Here is a 20,624-nt window from a genome sequence, read left to right as displayed (position 1 = left end):
TGGTTGATGATGAATAAATGAATTAGGTTTATGTATTGGGGTTGGGTTGATGAGGAATTTAAAATCCAGGGTTTTTCGACTTAAATGAATGGGGTTCGAATTTAAGGTTTTGTTGCTGGGTTGGTGACAGTCATAAATGTGGTACAATGTTTTTGTTCTTCTCTCTATGGTACATGGACTTTGACAATTTAGCGTATAATGTATTGTAATGGCTCTGCAAAATTAGGGTTTAAAATCGATGATGTTGATTGGTTGATGATTTTCTTATTGCGGATCCAACTTTGTTCACTATGAAGATCTATCATGGAGGTAGGTTTAATAGTGAAAAGGGCTTAAATAGGAAGTGTAGAAGGGGGGCTATCTTGTTTGTTAATGGTGTAAACCCAAACAAGGTCTCTATGACAGGTTTAGTTTACTAGGCCTATGACATTGGATATCAACAACCTCTAATCCAATTCTGATTTAGGATTTCTGGTAGTGAAGCAGGGAGTGACTATCTGCCTGTAACGAATGATACAGAGTTATTGGATATGTGTAGGTTTGTATCTCCAAGGACCAAGATGCTGGAGATGTACATAGTTTGTGGAGCAGAAATGAGGGTGTTTCCAGAAGATGAGCTAGGGAGTTATGAAGAAGACCTACATCATACTAGCTTTTTGGGTTGGTGGATTGATGATTTTGAAGAGGGGAAGATGGGCTTGATGGGGATCATGTTGAGTTTAAGGAGGTGCAAGACCCATTTGGATTATGAGTTTATGCCTGAAGTTGTAGCTGATCGAGATAGGCTTGAGGGAACAATTAATGAGGATGAGCTTGATCGATGTCGGAGAGAATGAGGATGGGCCTGAGGATGACGTTAATGAGCCAGCTGGTGATAATGTTGGTGCATAAGCTGAAGATCAAAGGGGAAAAAAGAGAATAAGATATTCCAGCACCACAAAAAAAAAAAGGAAGACCAAAGAAACTTGTGAAGAAGAGATACTCAACCAGGTGTAGATAAGAGAGTTCAAGACAAGCAGATGAATGAGAAGTGTCTTCTGATAGCTCAATATATCAGAAAACCCTAATTTTGATGGCATTGTGGATTCCGACTATGATTTGAATGATGAAGATGTTGATGTTGAGTCTGATCAGAATGTGGATGGTGATCCTAGTAGGTTTAATGAATGGGATGAGATGGGGTTTGAAAGGAATATTTCAGAAGAGGATGGGAATTAAGAATAAAAAAATAAAAAAACAATAGACATGAATAATAATTGACATTAGAATAGTTTCAATGATGCATTATAAAATTGAAGTCGAACATGGATAGTAAATCACCTCTGTGCAATTGGCCTAGCAAATTGACAATTGTCTTCAATTTATTGGTGCATTTGCTCTAAGATCTAGGCCCTAGGCCCAGTTCGATATAGTTTATGCTATGCAAAAACTGCTTAACTTATAGGTTAGGTAGCAAAAGGTGTTTGGTAAAATTTAATAAAGCAGCTTATTTTAAAAGTTACACCATCAATCTTTTGTTTATAGGCTGGTAAAAAATAATTTTCATAAGCTCAAAGCTACAACTGCTTATGATTTAAGCTAAACTATCTCAAATTGAGCCTTATTGTCTTATGCACCCACACCGACATAAACACTCACTTAAAGAAGCCCAAAAGTATTAACCATGATTTGTGACTAGCAACTCTACAAAAAAAAAAAAAGGAAAAGGAAAAATCAAACTACATAATTGCAAAATCAACTTGAATCTATTCCGTTTAATTCTAATTTGTTAACCTTAACGTGCAATACTATGAGTGGCCGCGAGTAGTAGCAGATTTGATATGTTGAGTTATATTTTAATTTATTTTATTTTTACTTCTAGGGTGGTGTTGTTGACACACCCATTTTTTCTATTCACAATATATATATATATTTTTTATATATTACCCTCCCTTGGAATCATGATTCTTTTTCTTTTTTCTATTTGGTAAGTCCATCATCGATCCCTACCTTTTTTTCTCATCATCATTCTAGCCCACACCAAAATGAAGGAATAAATCACCCACATGTAAACCTTATCACTCTAGAAAAAAATGTCATATTGATGACATAGAAATCAAGGTCGTGAATTTAAAGGATGACGACAATGACGAATTGGGACACCTCAGGGATTCTAAACCTTAGGGTTAGATTTTAACCAACGGAGGATCCATCATTAGTCACCACCCAAATGAAATTTCCAAACTTTGTTTCTGTGGCTTTGTTGGCTTCTCTCTGCTGGTTTTAGCATTTTGGTTTTTCTTATACGTGTGGTGAGGTTTTGAGGTGGGTTGGTAAGGCGAAACATGTTGGAGAGGCGCTATCCCCACTTCAAAACTCAGCAAATTGCATTGGATGATTGACTTGCCAAATTGAAAAAAAAAAAAAAAAAAAAAACATAATTGCAAAGGAAAGTAGTTAAGGTAATTTATAAAAAAATTGAATTAAAGCAAATGTTAGAAAAATAGAGGGGTGTGTGAAACAGAGAAAAAAAGTGTGTCAATAACACTACCCTACTTTTTTTTTAGTTTTTTTTTTTTTAGAAGACTTTTATTTTTAGTTAGATATTAGAATCTTTAAAGTTTCAAAACAAAAAAGGAAAAAAAAATCATTTTGGTCATTCAATTTTGATCTGTTTGACACTTTGGTCATTGACTTTTAAAAAATATTACTTTGATCACTCAACTTTAACACCGTTTAACATTTTAGTCACTGCCGTTAAATGTTTCTTCACAAACCATTAAAATTGAGGACGTTTTGGTCAAATCATTAAAAGATAAATCTGAAAAAAATTAAAATTAATTTGAACCTTCTTGAATTTATTTTCTTGCAAATTGCAATCGCATAAATGAAGGTTTTTAGTTGGCCTCCACGACCAAACACAATAGTCTCTCCCTCTAGTCTTATTAATCCATTACAAGTTGAAATCTCAAACCTTGTAAAAGACCATTATTCTCTCACAGAGAGACTCATAATTAGATCATTAACCAAACTTAGACTAGACCTTCTCAACTTCATTGCAGACTAGGACCAAGTCCGCAAGATTAAGAAAGAGCTATCAAGGCCATCAACGCCTTGGCTTCTCTGTGGAAAGATAAGGAGCAGCTCTTCATCTAGAACTTACTGCTATTTATAAGACGAGTTTATTTTCCTCTTTTGGGTTGATTAGGGATTGAGTCATTTTGTGCAGGGAGATTAAAGATTGAATCTTTTTGGGTTAGGAGGATTTAGTTGTGTAATTCTTCATAATGTTTTGCTAAATTGAGTTTGGAAGCTTCTCTACTCATGGAAATGGTAATTGTCATTCTTTATTTTTCTGGGTTTTGTTGTTCACTTCTACAGAGATAGATGTTTTTAATTTTCTAGCTGCAAAGATATGATATTTTGATAAAGCTCTCCTTGTATGTTTTATGAACTCCTCTGGTGTGCAATTTTGTGAACACAATTATGGGTTATAATTACATCTGCAATCAGTAATGCACTAATGCAAGGTTTGGGAGATGTAGTGTCTTTTTTTCTTTTCTTTTTTCTTGGTTTCTAAGAGATGTAGGTTAAAAATAATTCTTTTAATATTTATTTATGTTTATAAAAATATTTCTATGATATGACGAAAATATCTTCAAAATGTATAATATTTACAAAATTTTAACGGTGGAGTTAACGATAATACCAAAGTGATAGCTGGTGTCGAACTTAAGTGACTAAATTGATATTTTTTCAAAATTAAATGATTAAAGTGTCAAACAAAGAAAAGTTGAGTAACCAAAGTTGTTATTTTTCCAACAAAAAAATTAGGGCCTATTGAAGGAAACCCGAATTATGTTTGCCTTACACAAACATGATTATTAATTCTAAGGGCACGTTTACTTACTTGGAATGGGAGAGAATGATTACGGGGTAAAATTATTCCTACGTTTACTAACACATAAAGGAATTGGAATGATTTCGGATAAAAGTATTCATGCGTTTACTAACACATGATGTGATGATCGAGTCTTTATTGATGTTTCATTGTTGCTCAGATTTATTTGAAAAAGTTTCTTGGTATTTCAGGCATTTGGTTATGTTTTCGAGTTTCGGATTTGAATATCTTTATTCGAAATTCGGGGCGTGACAGTTTGGTATCAGAGCGTAAGGTACATATTTAGTGATAATCAATACCACTCGAGTGATGGCCCGTCTGCAGCGGATTCTCATCTTATACTCTTCGGTATTGATATAGTCATTGGGTATGTAGGAGTGTTAGGTGTCGTCTAGAATGTTATGTCATCATAGGAGCTTTGTGTGCCCTCCTTGTGTTAGTGTCTTGGTTTACATGGTCTTGTATTCAACTTATACTCGTGTTTAAGTTTTGTACAAGTGGTAACCAAGTGTTGCTATGCTACTCAGGTGATGGATCCTCTAAGAGGCAGAGCTAGAGGCCGAGGTAGGCCCCGAGGAGGGGGCAGAGCTAGAAGTAGAGGCAGGATCCCTCCTGTGGAGGAGTTCTACGAGGAGGAGGTGGAGGTACCGTATGTGGTGCCTGTTCCACCTGTCGTTGATGTAGGTGAGGCCATTCGCTTAGCTAAAATGGCTAAGGAGATTTCTAGGCTGGGAGCGACCTCGTTCAAGGGAGGTACGGATCACATGTTGTCCGATGAGTGAATCGAGAACATGGAGACGTATTTCGAGATGGTCATCTGCACTGAGATCGAGAAGAGGAAGATAGATGCACATCTTTTTCAGGGTGAGGCAACACAGAGGGCAGTAGATGTGTCCACCTTGACTTGGGAGGGTTTTGTGGGACTCTTCCGGGACATGTACTTTCCGCCTGCAGTGAGGGAACAGTTGGGGCTTGAGTTGATTGCTCTAGTTCAGGGGGATATGAGCGTCAGAGACTATGAGGCACGGTTCTCCCAGTTGTATCGGTTCGTCCCACAAATAGACGCAGAGGCCCTGGCCAAGAAGTTTCTGCGGAGACTGAAGAATGAGATCAGGCAGATTGTGTACCCCCTTATGTTTCCTAGCTACGAAGGAGGGCAAGATGCATGTGAGTGAGACCTTGGCCTTGAGAGATTCCCAGGGAAAGGGGAAGGCGGTTGCCTGGAGTAGTAGTTCTACGGGTTATCGAGGCGGGTCTTGGAAGAGACAGCGAACTCAGCATCAGGCTCCAGCTAGAGTGGCAACTGCACCCATTAGGGCTACACCTATTAGGCAGGTAGCACCAGCCGCACCTCTAACATGTAACCACTGCGGCGACGTAGGCCATGTTTCCAGAGCGTGCACGAGGCCGAAGAGCATGACATGCTTTAGATGTGGACAAGCAGGGCATTTCACCAGATAGTGTACCCAACCTCAAGATGGTGGGTAAAGGACCCAGCAGAGACAGTTGCCTCCAGGTCAGGCTAGGGTATTCGCTATCGGTCAGCAAGGTTCCGGGGTGGAAGGTACCTTATCTATTTTTAACTACCTTGCTAGAGTATTATTTGATACGGGAGCGACTCATTCTTTCATATCTAGTTCTGTGGTAGACGGGTTGGGATTGACTTTTATGCCTCTTGCTAGATCTTTATGTGTTACATGGCCTCTCGGTGTTTATCTTGAGCTTAGTATGATTTGTGATGCATGCCCTATTGTGATTTGTGGTAGAGAGTTCTCTACAGCTTTGATTGTGATTCCGGACCACACGTATGATGTGATCTTAGGTATTGATTGGTTGAGGTCGAACCATGCTTTGATTGATTGTTTTGAGATGGTAGTGTCCTTCCATATCCCTGGACAGCCTGTGTTTCATTATAGGTGTATGAGATCTGATACTGCTATGAGGGCAGGAGTATTAGCACATATAGAGTCTGTGAGTAGTGCTTCAGTTATTGCAGAGATTCCTGTTGTTTCCGAGTATATTGATGTGTTCCAGGAGATACCGGGGTTACCTCCGAAGTAAGGGTCATCATTTGGCCCTTCGGCCCTGTGAGGGTGATTTTTGTGTTTTGGACTTTCGGCAGCAAAACCCTCTTGATTAAGCGAGACTAGGCCCAAAATCGATCAAATGTTAGACCTGAGAACAACTTCGTTGTGACCAGTGTGATGATAACAGCAGCAATTAGAGCTTGATTTCTCGAGAATAGAACTTATAGGTGGATATGGTGTGGGAGCTAGATGCCTGAGAGTTTAGCAGAGAGAAAGAGTTCCAACAATGGCATGATTTCTGGGTTTTGGGTTAAGGTTGGTTGGGAAGAATTGATGGCTAGAGGTTCAGAGATAGAGCTTGATCTCTTGCTTGATGTTTCTGGGTTGTTGTAGCTTGATTTCCTACGGCAATGAACTCGCCTTTTATAGCGGAGATAGACGGGGAGGATTTGTGCCAAGAACCAGAGGCTTTGAAAGGGTATTCTCAGTTTTGGTGGGATCATTCTAAAGCTTTCAGCTTTTGTTTTCCCCATGAAACCAAAAGAGTGAAAGCTTGCTTTGGCTATGAGGGTGAAGATCAGTGGCATAGGTATAGGACGGTGATGGGGATCCTAGATTTTGTGCTGCTATGATCTTTGAGAGATCCTAATCCCCTAATTTGTGCTATTGTAAATCGTGATCACAAAAATCTAAGGATTATTGGAAATTGAGGCAGGATTTCGGAGGATGCGAGTTGGGAAGCTTTTGCATAGATTTGGGGTTCTTACCTAAAAAGGGTGGAGCAATAATTCCAGCAACAGCTTGATGGAACAGCGTTTCTAGTTTGGGGAAGACGATTCCAACGAGTTTTGGGCTACAGACTCTGGTGTAATGGACTTTGAGTAGTGGAGTGACTCTAGTGGGCTCTAAGTCTTGTTGGGCATGCTTTCAATCTCTCTACTAGCCCATGTTAAGATATTGGCCCTCAAAGCATGAATTTTGGTTCCCAAGTCCAAAATTATCGACGGGCCTTATCATAACAATGGGCCTCGCATGATCCGTTACCTTCCACACCACATCCTGCTGTATAAGCCCCAAACGTAGCTTGGGTCTACGCGTATCGCATGGTAAATAAGCGTGTTGGCTCCTTTGGAAATGCCTGTCAATCGTTTGAGTATTTAGGCATCTCGTATTGCTTATTAAATAGAGAACTTCCTTTTGACGTGAAATGGGCTTGCTTGAAGGCCCAATTAGGTTACGAGGTCGATGACTCGTTCCCTTTGCATGTCACTAGTTAAATTCGAACTTGTGGAAATTTGGGTATCAACAGGCCCTAAGCCCACCCGACCAGTAGGGCCGAAGCCCGACCTGGCCCTTGCATTAGGGCAGGCCGGCCCGACCCTTTCTCAAATAGGGTAGGGTAAGGGCCATGCAAATGAAACCCGGCCCAGCCTTCTAGGCCCGTCCGTTTAAGCCCTAATATTTTTCTATTTTTAAAATAAATTTCTCTTTTTTCTATAACATACAACTTATCTCTTTTTTGGTAATTGATTTCCTAAGCTTTATTTTCTTTAATTCTTGTTTCCTTTGTTAAATAACAATTAATTTTTGAGAGATAGTTAATTAAATATAACCACATTAACTAATATTTATAAATGTTATAACTTATAAGTTAATTTCAATATATATATATATATATATATATATTAAATATGATCAACAAAAAACAATGAGTCTTATATAGGCAATATGACCATGGAGCCACATTTTGAGGAAAAAAGAATAATGTATTTCTTTTTGTTAAACAAATTAAAGCCCTTTTAGGCCCATTTCGGCCCTATTTGGCCCAATTTGGAAGGTCAGCCCGGCCCGGGCCTTTCGGCCCTAGTGACTCGGGATTTTCGGGTTGGTAAGGGTTAGCATATTTAAGCCCCGGCCCTAAATTTTGTTGACTTTGACTAGGCCAGACCCAGCCCGGTCCTAAGCCCTAAAATTTAGGGTAGGGGCAGGCTAGATGATGACCCCTACTCCGAAAAGGGTAGTAGAGTTTGCTATAGATGTGATACCAAGTACTGCACATGTGTCGAAGGCACCTTATCGAATGGCACCAGCTGAACTTCAGGAGTTGAAGGTTCAGATTGAGGGTTTACTTGGGCAGGGGTTCATTAGAGCCAGCGTTTCTCCTTGGGGCACACCGGTATTGTTTGTGAAGAAGAAGGATAGTTCACTCAGTTTGTGTGTGGATTATCGGCAGTTGAACAAGGTGACCATCAAGAATAGGTATCCCTTGCCTAGGATTGATGACTTGTTTGATCAGCTTAGAGAGGCTTCAGTGTTCTCTAAGATCGACTTGAGATCCTGTTATCACCAGTTAAGGGTAAAGGATGAGGATATTCCTAAGACTGCCTTCAGGACTAGGTATGGACATTATGAGTTTGTTGTCATGCCTTTTGGTTTAACCAATGCACCTGCTGCTTTTATGGATTTGATGAACCATATGTTCAGTTCATACTTGGATCAGTTTGTCGTAGTATTCGTGGATGATATCTTGATTTACTCCAAGTCTTTGGAGGATCATGATAATCACCTGCAGATTGTGCTCCAGGTTCTTGAGAAGAACAAGTTGCACTACTACAAAAAAGTCATCAGACGACGGTGGATTTCTGTTGTCTGATGACCAAGCTCACCGTGGTCTAATTGAGTGTTGTGTGATTGAAAAATCAGACAACAGTGATTCCACCGTTGTGTGATAACTGTTTGCTCAACAGAAAACATATTTTCGTTGTGTGAATTCTGCACAGGCATGTGCCTGGCATGGCATGCGGGGGGATGCCTTGGCACATTCAGACAACAAAAAGAAATTTTGCTGTTGTCTGAGATTCATAACACACAACAGATATAATCATTCTTTGTTGTCTGAGGTTCATAACACACAACAAATTTTACTCATTATTTGTTGTCTGAGATATATAACGCACAATAGATATAACTCATTCTTTGTTGTCTGAGATATGTAACACACAACCAAAGTTAAATTATCTCTCGTCTGTTGATCACTCAGACAACAGATGATTTATTTCTGTTGTGTTTTGTTTTCTTTTGTTGTTTGGTTGTTAGTTCACACAACAATTATATTTGTTTAGCTGTGGTGTGAATATTGTAATCAAATTGGCTAATGACCAATGATTGTTGTGGGAAAAGCCCTAATTTTGAACTCTTTTACAGTCATACAACACATTGTTTTATATTGTGTTGTATGAATGAAACTTGGACAACAAGAAGAATATCCACATAAACGTTTTTCCAGAAATAATGCTCAATATATGACCATAGAAACAGTACTACAATCCTTATAATTCAAGCTATGACAACAGAGATTGAGTCTGTACTTGTAAAATGTTCTAGCTAGGAAGACCTAAACTACATAGATTACTGCTGTTTTCCTTTAATGCACCTTCATTTGTTCTTGCAGAAGCTCTCTTGTAGGCAAAGATGATAAGCAGTCTTTCGATCTCTTAAGTCATCGATCCTACACATGATGGACAAGGACCCTGCAGAAGCTCTAGTATTGACTCCATTTCTGCTCACCCAATGACCTTACCATTTGAACACATTCAAGACTCTGGCTGATTGAAACATTCTTCAACAAGTCCTAAATGCTCTGCCCACAGTGCCATTTTGTACCCATATATCTGCAAGTCTGCAACCATGCAGATTATAATAAATATTTACATTAGTTTCTTGTGGCCATGCATTCAAAATGACATTAATTGATTGTCTCTTCGGAAGCCATAAAAGGATACTAACCAGAGGTGCTCAGAGCATCTCCAAAGATCATAATATGAAGTTAGGGCCGACATCCATTGCCCAAGCAAACTTTCTCAAGAGGGACTTTGGAAATACCTATGACAATAGTTCAATACCAAACGGTCAAGTTAACTTGCTCGCACCAGCTCATTCAGTAGATTGCTAAGTCTTATAACAATCACCATCAATAATTTTTGTATAGATCACATGTTTCATTCGAACAATTGAAGCATGTATATCTATTGGTAATACTATTGGTTTTAATAAGACAATGAGAGGTACAAGTCAGATAATCAGATTGGTAAAGGTGTTACATGTCATGGACTATCTAAGATCTCCCATATTAATCTCAATATTAAAATATTCAAAGATGTTACTGTTTTTATTCCCTCTTCCATTACCTTAATTACCATTTTTAATCATGAAATCCTAAGGATGCCAATAAGTCCCAGATAATTAAGGTCATACCTGAAGCTCACCGATCTTCTCCATTAAGCTATCAAATTGTGCACTGTAGGATCCTGTGATATTGCGCTTATGATTAGAGATGATATCAACCTGAAATGTAATTAAGAAAGGTGTTAAAAGTCACAGAGCTAAGCAATCCCCTACCTTACATATAATAGCATACAAAAGAGGTTATATATTGTTTTCTATGTCGAGATGTTTCAAGCATAAAGAACTCAGGAAGTCAAGCAGATAGGTCGATTACCTGAAGCTCACCAATCTTCTCCATTATCCTAGACATTTGTGCACTATGAGGCTCTTCGATATCACGCTGATGACTACAAACCATTTCAACCTGCAAAGAGAATACCAACAATTATAGATGTCATCAAGTAACAGATACCATTGTTTAGTGTATGACTAGCTCATTTAAAATTCTTAAATGACTGACTTTCACCTCCTTGGTTGCTGATATATCACCCTCGATAGTTTTCTTGTTCAACTGTCAAAAGTACAAAGGAAACAAGAAAGTAAGAATCGCTACAACAGGGGGATGATGACATACAATTTAAGGCTATATATTGGAAGAGCAAAGATATGTGACTAAAAAAATTAACCAACATATAATAGCTGATATTAATTAAGCACAGCTAAACATACAAGGTTCAAAATCAGTGATGGCAGCACTAAGTCACTAACTTATTATTTTATATATCAAATGTGATAGACACATTGTATGCACGACTGCACGCAATACTTCCGCTATAAAAGTTCGAGAAGTGTGAGTTTTGGCAGAATGAGGTCAAGTTCCTTGGTCATGTTGTGTCGAAGGATGGGGTCTCTGTGGATCCTTCAAAGGTTGAGGCAGTGATGAGTTGGAGTGGCCCCACTACTGTTACCGAGATTCGTAGCTTTCTTGGTTTGGCTGGGTACTATTGGCGATTCATTGAGGGGTTCTCTAGTATTGCTTCGGCTTTGACCAAGTTGACCAGGAAGGATGTTCAGTTTGTATGGACTGAGGAGTGCGAGAAGGCATTTAATGAGCTGAAGACTAGATTGTCTACGGCTCCAGTGTTGACTACTCCCACTAGTGATGGTGGTTTAGTCATCTACAGTGATGCATCTCATCAAGGTTTGGGGTGTGTGTTGATGCAGCATGGCGGCGTTGTTGCTTATGGCTCTAGACAGTTGAAGGTTCATGAAAGAAACTACCCCACTCATGATTTAGAGCAGGCTGTTGTGGTTTTTGCCTTGAAGATTTGGAGGCATTATTTGTATGGTGAGAAGTTCGAACTCTTTTCTGATCATAAGAGTTTGAAGTATTTGTTCTCTTAGAAGGAGTTGAACATGAGACAGAGAAAGTGGATGGAGCTCATAAAGGACTATGACTTCACCTTGGAGTATCATCCCGGAAAGGCCAATGTACTGGCGGATGCCTTGAGCAGGAGACCGAGGGGTATTTTTGCTTTTACCATGGTTCAGGAGTGGCTCATGTTGGCGACTGCATCGGAGTTTGACCTTGTACCATCATGAGGAGAGCAAGGGATCTTCCTTGGTAGTATTTCTGTGCAGCCTACGTTGATTTCCAAGATTATTCAGGGTCAAGCGCAGGATGTGTTCTCACGTTCAAAGTTGGCAGAGTTAGCTACAAATTTGATTGATGATTGTCCTTCTAAGTGTGCAGTTGGATCCGATGGTGGTTTGAGGTTGAGATCGAGATCGTATGTTCCTGACTGTGATGAGCTCAAGGGGAAATTCTTTGAGAGGCACATCGATCTCGATACACGGTACATTCGGGGAGCACCAAGATGTATAGGGATCTACGAAGGCAGTTATAGTGGAACAGGATGAAGAGAGATGTGGCCAGGTGCCTTACCTATCAGCGGGTGAAGGCAGAGCATCAGAGACCTACATGTATGTTGAAGCCATTACCTATCCCTGTGTGGAAGTGGGAGCAAATCTCTATGGATTTTGTGACTGGATTGCCTAGGTCCAGGCAAGGTCATGATGCAATATGGGTGATTATTGACAGTTTGACAAAGTCAGCACACTTTCTTCCTGTGTCGAAGACATACTCGGGTGATACTTTGTGCAAGTTGTATGTCGACGTGATAGTGAGACTTCACGGGGTGTCTGTATCGATTGTTTCTGATCGGGATGCTTGATTTACTTTGGATTTCTGGCGTAGTTTCCAGAAGGCTTTTGGAACTTCCTTAGATATGGGTACAATTTTTCATCCATAGAATGATGGGCAGACTGAGAGAGTGAACCAGGTGATGGAAGATTGTTGAGAGCTTGTGTCTTAGACTTCAAGGGAAGTTGGAAGGATCATTTATCGTTGGTTGAGTTCGCCTACAACAACAGTTATCACTCTAGTATTGGCATAGCACCATATGAGGCTCTTTATGGTAGGCCATGTAGGACTCATGTATGTTGAGTGGAAGTCCGGGATAGAGAATTCTTGGGTCCTGAGATCATTCAGGAGACTACCGAGAAGATCTCTATTATCCGAGACAGGATCCGAACGACACAGAGTAGGCAGAAGAGCTATGCTGATTTGAAGAGAATACAGGTTGAGTTTGAGGTTGGTGACCATGTGTTCTTGAAGGTCTCACCCATGAAGCGTGTGGTGAGATTTGGCAAGAAGGGAAAGTTGGCACCAATGTATGTTGGGCCTTTTGAGATTTTAGAGAGGGTCGGAGATTTGGTTTATCGGCTTGCTTTACCTCCTAGTATTTCGATCAGGTGTACACAATGTCTTCCATGTGTCTATGCAGAGGAAGTATGTCCAGGATGGGTCACATGTGATTGATTATGGTACTTTTGAGGTAAATGCGGATGTGACCTTTGATGTCGAACCTATTCGTATCTTGGATATGTTGACAAAGAGGCTTCGTAGGAAGGAGGTGGACTTGGTCAAGTTGTTGTGGAGTCACCATGATGAGGGTGATGCATCGTGGGAGTTAGAGTCAGACATGAGGACTAGGTATCCACAGCTTTTTGTTGATTTGAGTACTTGAATTTCAGGACAAAATTCCTTTAAGGAGGGTAGATTGTAATGACCTGGATTTTCGTATTAATTTCTTGTATTTTTCTTGGAATTAATAAATGTCCCAGTTAGTACAAATTATGGTTTCGATGCCTTGTTCTTTTGAGTTATCGAGAAATTGAAATTATTTTGAACAATTATTCACTCGGAATGTTTTGATTTAAGGGTTGACTTTTTATACGTTAGTATTCTGTGAAAACTTCCTTCATGAAAGTCGTAGAGCGCGTCAATACGAGTTCGTGCATATGTGGAACGCAAAAATCGGAGTTCGTATGAGGAAGTGATGGCATTCGGAAAAAGTTTCCATTTTGGTGAAATAGAAAAATTTGAGAAAATTTTCAGAAAACCCTAACTTTCCAAAATTAGAAAGTCAGACCCATTTTCTCTCTCCCCGACCTGAAATCACCGATCTCCATTTTTTGGTGATATCTCCACTGTCCGGCCACCTCTGGACGAGATACCACCGACGCTGGAGTCACCTCTTCCTCCTCTCGGCGTCTACGCGGCGGTGCATGGCGGACCCGATTTGAGTCAACGCCGATATCTTCCATCTCCGGCCACCATAGCTCTAGCTACTTGGCTGCTGGAACCTCCTGAAGACGGTGATCATGTTCCATGAAGGATCCGAGCTGATGTGAGCCGTGGACGGAGAAACCAAGCTCGCCGGAAAACTGGAAATTTTCCTATTTCACTGACTTTCGGGGTAGGTTTTCTACCATTTTATTTTGATTCAGACCTTGAGCTAGTTATGAAAGTTGTTCACCATGTTGAGAAGAAGAGATGCATATAGGTTTCACCACCATTCACGATGGTTGGCGACGGCGGCGGCGCCGTCTGTGGCGGTGGTTTATGGCAACTTCGGGGAACCCTAGGGACAGTTTCTGTCCCTCTCTTGTATCTGCACTTCAATACGAACATGTCGATGTGCAATACATAATTTTTGGTGATCGTATGAATTTGTTAGGAATTTTACAGTTTCGATAGTTTTGGTTTTCGATCCATGAGGATTCGGTCGTCCGATCAACTTGTAGTTTTGATATATTGATTGTAGTGTACTTAGGTGTTTGACGGAGCGTATTCGATACCTTATCTGCTGTAAGAGAAGGCGCAGCAGGATTTAGAGGTGAGTAAATCTCACGTGGTTTATTTACGAACCGAGTTATTTAATAGTTGGATTGATTGATAATTATAAATCGTTTTCAAAAATAAAGATTTGTTTGAAATAATATGAACTCGATTGACTACGGTTCATAGGGCTACGACTCATAGGTAAAAAAATGAATTTAAGTATAAAATGAATTTCTCGGTTTTTGGTGCGTGCGAACTATAGTTGGTATTAGTGTTCATTCCTGTGTGAATGACTACATATATATATATACGTGGAATATATATGTTGATGGCGTGACATTGTGTTGTGCGTATGAATTGTGATTTATTCAAAATATAGTTTTGAGCAATTACTCCTCGTGGGAATACAATATATCATGTAAATGTTGATTTCATTGTATTGAATGAGTATTTGAGTTTTGGGGTAACATTTTGAGTCATGTGGGACTTTTAAATGTTTTTTGGATCTACGGATCTGGTGTCACAGTGGTGACTGAGGCAATATATAGGATGCTTGCACCTTGGCCAAGGTGAAAAGCAACGATCCAGTTAGAGCTCTAGTCTGTCTGCCAGCGTACGTCATGAGAGTAGCATGTGGGTTACTTGGGGTCATGAGTACGTAATTGTTATTGAGAGTGTGTTAAGTGGTTTCTTTCTCTTTTGTTCATGGAGGGACATGGTTGAGTACTAAATTGTTGAGTTGATTTTGGGTTGCATAAATTGGTTCTTGAGTAGAGAAATTTTTATGCATGTTGTCAAATCTTTTAATTGAGTTTACTCATACGAGCTTCAAAAGCTTACCAGGTTTGTTGGTTGCAACCCGGTGCACTATTCCATGGTGTAGCGGTAATTCCTGCAGGTCAGGACCACCAGGGTTGAGATCGAGGCGAGAAGTGCAGCAGTGTTAGGTTCATAACCTATTTTTGTTAGCATACTGCTGTTTTTGATATGCTCCTAGCGAGCGTGTATATTTGTATATTAGTTCTCTCAAGTTTTGTAACACTTGTTGATGTGATTTTAGACTTAAGTGATCGAGTCTTTATTGACGTTTCGTTGTTGCTTAGATTTATTTGAAAAAGTTTCTTGGTATTTTGAGCATTTGGTTATGTTTTCGCGTTTCGGATTTGAATATCTTTATTCGAAATTCGGGGCGTGACAACTACTCGATTCCCTCTCCAACCGTTTCATCTCCATCCCAAACCAATATCCAGATTTTACTGAGTACCTGCCATCATCATTAAAGTGCCACACCGCCACATCTCCACCACTACTTGCACATAATGGAATTGATAAAATTTTCTCCATTAATATTTATTTATGTTTGTAAAAATATTTCTATTATATGATGAAAATATCTTCAAAATGTATAATATTTACAAAATTTTAACGGTGGAGTTAACGGGTAATACCAAAGTGATAGCTGGTGTCGAACTTGAGTGACTAAATTGATATTTTTCAAAGTTAAATAATTAAAGTATTTGAGTGACCAAAGTTGTTGTTTTTCCAACAAAAAAATTAGGGCCTGTTGAAGGAAACCCGAATTATGTTTGCCTTACACAAGCATGATTATTAGTGTTTGATACCGTAACAGTACTCAAAGAGCAGGTATACATTTGAGTGGTACAAGACAAAGAAAAAGAAAATTTTAACTAAAATCCTCTAAACGCGGTCGTATCCACCTGAAAGCTTTGAAAACCCAGACTCTCCTTAAACCCTTCCACCCAAAGTTTCCCTCTTTTCTCCGGTTCTCCCCCACCCAAAGCTTAGAGCCGCGATTCAATTTAGGGTTGTGTCTTCTCAACCCTGTCTCTTCTCTCTCCATTCTTCAATCCAGTCCTGGGTCTCTAGTTTGCGCTGCGAGCAAGACTGAACTGTAAGAGTCGTCTCCCTCTACTGAGTGCTTTTTGCTTCGTCCGTATTGATTGAATTAGCAGTATGTTTATGATTTCTAATTGGGGTTTTGATTCTGTGTATACTAGTTTATGTTCTGAAATGTTAATCTTTAGCTGCTTGTTTTATTGATTATGTAAAAGAATTGATATTTGCTTCTGCTCCAATGGGTTTGCTCTGAATGAGTTGGGGAGGCTCTGCTTGTTTATCTGTTTTAGTTTTAATAGTTGTGAGCTACCATGTTTTTGTATTTGCTAGTTTGATTGTGCTTTGTTTTCTGCATTGGGTTTCGACATTGGGGGGTTTGTGCTATTTGGTGCTTAAAGAATCGGCTTAATTAAGATGGTTTAACAGAAAGTCTTGTAGCCTCATGAACTTATGGGTTTAATGTCAGACTATCAGCTTAGGTTGGCATCGTTGTTGCATTCCTGCTGCAACGGTATAGTATTGTTCATTGTCTATGGTTTTTCTTTTTTCCTAAGCTTACTATACCGACTGAAATTGGGCTTAGGAGATCTATCAATTTATTCTCTTTCTAAGTGACATCCTTGTAGCATTGATTACAAGGCGAAATTTTCTGTTTGTGTATTGCTGAGACTTCTATAAATGCAAGCTTTTGATGGGAAGAGAAGCATGAAAACTGTGATTCTTTTTTCTTTTTATTTCATTACTGTTTGAAAATCAACTATGACTTTGGACTTTTTATTCACATTTGTGATTATATCTCAAGACTCATCTTGATCAGATACAGTTTCTTTATGTATTTGTTCATTGACAGAATCGAATTGTTATTTTGCTCTGTGTTTAATTTTGAGTCTTAAGATAGTTGGATGGGTTAATGGTTTGTTTCCGATTGGGATGAGAATTGGGTATTTATGGGTATGAAATATTGCAATGAGTTATGGGGATATGTTTCCTATACTGGCATATTTCGTTCATAAGAAACAAAGGTTTGTTTGGGAATAAATTTTGCATGGTCAGAAACTTTGGTGCAAGATGAACTAATGCATGTAGTTCTCCACATTAACTTCATTTGAATTTGACCTTTGAACGGATTTTCTAGAGTTGTAATGCATGACCTTAGAAACTATTAGTAAACTAGGATGTTCTTGCTGTAATGAAGCCATTGTGGATTAATTATCAAAGTTTGCGGTTTGGTTTTCTGATATTATATCTTGGATGATGATTGGCTTTTCTACTGTTAACCCCTTTTAGTTCTAGTTTTGTAATACTGTTGTTATGATATTCCAACAGATGGAGTTCGTCAGCCCTGAAGGTCTTCGTTTAGATGGTCGCCGTCCCATGGAAGTATTTGTCTATCTTTTGATTTTCTTTTATGTTAAATTTTATCTGTGTTTTGATTTATTGATGAGTTGATTAATCTTCTCTTCCCATTTGATCCCAGATGAGGCAAATTCGAGCAGAGATTGGTGTTGTAGCCAAAGCTGACGGGTTCTAACTACTAACCTTTGCTTCCTGTTTTTATAACTTCCCTTTCTGTTGTTATTAATTCATCTTGCAATCAAATTTCAGTTCTGCTATGTTTGAGATGGGCAACACCAAAGTTGTTGCTGCCGTATATGGCCCTAGAGAGGTTGAACAACTTTTTGTTTTTTTGTTTTTTTTGTTTTTGGGTTTTTCTAATGCTGTAGTTTAGTTATGAGCTAAAGTTATAGCTAACATGCACACTCATTATTTATACCATCAAATTATTATCACATTTCAGTTGAATATACATTGAAGCTATTTATAATTTACTTTGTCTTTCAGGTCCAAAATAGGAGCCAACAACTGAATGCCAATGCATTGGTAATCTATTTTGTCTAGACCACTGTCTATTAAACTAAACTATACTAAACTTATATATGTGATGCTTGAGTATGTTAAATTAAGAGGCATATATTATCTCTCTAAGTATATTGCTCTCTATAATTGTTAATAAATATAGGTGCGATGTGAATACACCATGGCAAATTTTAGTACCGGAGATCGGATGAGAAAACCGAAGGGTGATAGGTTCAGTCTCCAACCATATGCGCTTTAGATGATTTTCTATTTAAGTTTAGCATAACTGTGTTGTATCCATTACTAAATTAATAATTATAACTAATATATGCGTCCTTGATGCTCTCAGGAGATCCACAGAGATATCTCTAGTTATTCGCCAAACCATGGAAGAATGCATTTTGACAAATTTAATGCCTCGGTCTCAGGTTTGTCTCAGCTTCAGTTGTATTATATTGGGAACTTTTCCTGCTTGACTTTGTAGTTTGTTCTTGTCTGAAGCCCTGTACCTTATATATGTTTGTGGCAGATAGACATTTTTGTGCAAGTTCTCCAAGCAGATGGAGGTAAAAATCAATGCTTCTATGCAGTGCTAAGTCCTATTGATAAAATGTACATTCAGATTATATAGGCTGCTCTTTTTCTTTCTGTGTATGCATGCCTGATCCTCTGTTATCCAATATTTAGTAGATTCAGGCTTACTCGTTGAGAAAAAGAGGCCTTCTTATGAACCAGTTATCAGCAAGCTGTTCACTAGTTTGCATTGTAGTGCTTCTGTTTAAGGCAGTTCTTGTTGTTAAGGACTTAAGGGTCAAAGTATGCTGAGAGTTGACCAATTGTTATTGTTGTTTTTGCATTGTATTCAAATGGGATTGTACCCAAAGAACTTTCTGTGTATCTTTTTGAATTTAATTACTAGAAAATGCTACTGGATTTGAAGAAGAGTACTTCTGTTTAAGGCCATTCTTGTTAAGGGTCAAACTGTGCTGAGAGTTGACCGATTGTTATTGTTGTTTTTGCACTGTAAACAAATGGGACTGTTCCCCGCATGTCCTGTGTGTCACTTTGAATTTAATTACTAAAAAATGCTACTGGATTTGAAGAGGCTGCTCACTGGTTTGATTAAGAATGAGAAGATCTATCTGTGAGTTACATCATTTAATTGATTTTTCTGCATTTTTTGTTTTGTCAGGAACTAGATCTGCATGTATCAATGCTGCAACCCTGGCCCTTGCAGACGCTGGAATTCCAATGCGGGATCTTGTTACTTCCTGCAGTGCTGGGTACCTTAACAGCACACCTCTACTTGGTAATATTTACTTAAATTTCTATTTTATTGAGAATATATTTTGTTGGGGTCCCTGTAATGCCTTCATACTAGTATGACACTACAGATTTATAAGACCTTATTTTTATTGTCTACACAGATTTAAACTATATAGAAGATAGTGCTGGAGGTGCTGATGTCACTTTAGGAATTATGCCGAAGTTGGATAAAGTGACTCTTCTTCAGGTTCCCAAAATCATAATCTGTTGTCTGATTTTCTCTTCCCAACTTTAAGTTACAATTACTGTATTAGTTAACGTCTTGGGCACCTCATTCAGTGCCTTCCTGCTGTAAACCACTCATTTGTGATATTATCCAATGCAGATGGATGCTAAGTTGTCGTTGGATACTTTTGAAAATGTAATGCAACTTGCAATCGAAGGCTGCAAGGCAGTTGCAGATTACATTAGAGAAGTAAGTGGTTTTCATTATTTTTTTCTTTCCAAATGACTAAGTTATCCATTGTCATGTGGATGAACACTGCTTATTGAGTGCTTATGACAGATATTACTGGAGAATACAAAGCAATTGGAGTATCGTCGAGGGACATAGTTTCATAGCATGGTAAGGTGATCATTGATCAACATACTTTGTTAATTGTTTAAGGAAACATGAACTGATGACTACAATTTTATCAAGTTCTAACAGTCATTCACAAGTCCAATTGCTCTTTTTTATAATTTGTGTTTTGTGATCTCCTTTTAGACCGGCTACTCTATGTAGATGATGTACTCTATGGAAGCAAGCTTGGAAGTGGACCACACTTGGTTGCTGTACTCCCCAAGTGGCGAGTTTGTTTTGGATTCTGAAAAGAGTAACATGGGCGAAATTGGTTTATTTTAGTGGAGGCGCTGCTGATATTAAGCTACAATCTGCTGACTAAACTAAATATTCATTTTGGGTGTGATGTTATTATATTAGTGTTGTTACTTGTAAGTGAAGTTCTGAAGTAATATTAATGAATCAAGGCTCCTTCATTTTCATAAATTTTTACATTTCAATGCATCAAGTAAGGAACACAAGTTTGACACACCATTGCTCTTTGATATAAAGTTGCAAATTTAGTTTTTGAAACTGTGCATCAAAAGCCGCCTTATGAGAAGTTCTTGTATTGAGCTTTCTGTTGGGACCAACTATCATTGGACTTTTACGCTATTGTCTTGTTGATTCTAAAGTTTGATTGTATATCAGAAGGAAAATTTGCGAGTCTTGTGACAATCACCATCTAAACCATGAGTCCTGACAACGAAATTAGAATTAAACCCAGGCAAGTATAGTTTGTGCAGCAAAGAAGTCAAAAATTGAGAGCAACAAAACAGGAGGACA

General features: G+C 38.7%; 1 protein-coding gene across 2 annotated transcripts; it reads left to right on the top strand.

The window, feature by feature from the left end:
* The first annotated feature begins 15,948 nt into the window (after positions 1–15,948).
* Positions 15,949–20,328, top strand: LOC112198047 (exosome complex component RRP41 homolog). 2 transcript variants are annotated; one of them, XM_024339063.2, is made up of 13 exons: positions 15,949–16,169; positions 17,441–17,494; positions 17,592–17,638; positions 17,720–17,780; positions 17,957–17,995; positions 18,135–18,202; positions 18,321–18,399; positions 18,501–18,537; positions 19,164–19,280; positions 19,399–19,484; positions 19,623–19,712; positions 19,803–19,867; positions 20,004–20,328. In XM_024339063.2, the coding sequence occupies exons 2-12, from the start codon at positions 17,441–17,443 to the stop codon at positions 19,848–19,850; spliced, it is 726 nt and encodes a 241-aa protein (XP_024194831.1). In that variant the 5' UTR covers positions 15,949–16,169; the 3' UTR covers positions 19,851–19,867; positions 20,004–20,328. The 2 variants fall into 2 exon arrangements, with proteins under 2 accessions (XP_024194831.1, XP_024194830.1); XM_024339062.2 differs by having other exon boundaries at positions 15,950–16,169; positions 19,803–19,862.
* Positions 20,329–20,624: the final 296 nt, after the last annotated feature.

The sequence above is a fragment of the Rosa chinensis genome, chromosome 4 (genome assembly GCF_002994745.2).
Source record: "Rosa chinensis cultivar Old Blush chromosome 4, RchiOBHm-V2, whole genome shotgun sequence".
NCBI classification, from domain to species: Eukaryota; Viridiplantae; Streptophyta; class Magnoliopsida; order Rosales; family Rosaceae; genus Rosa; species Rosa chinensis.
The sequence above is the reverse complement of the archived record's forward strand: the minus strand, read 5'-3'. Positions and strand labels throughout refer to the sequence as shown.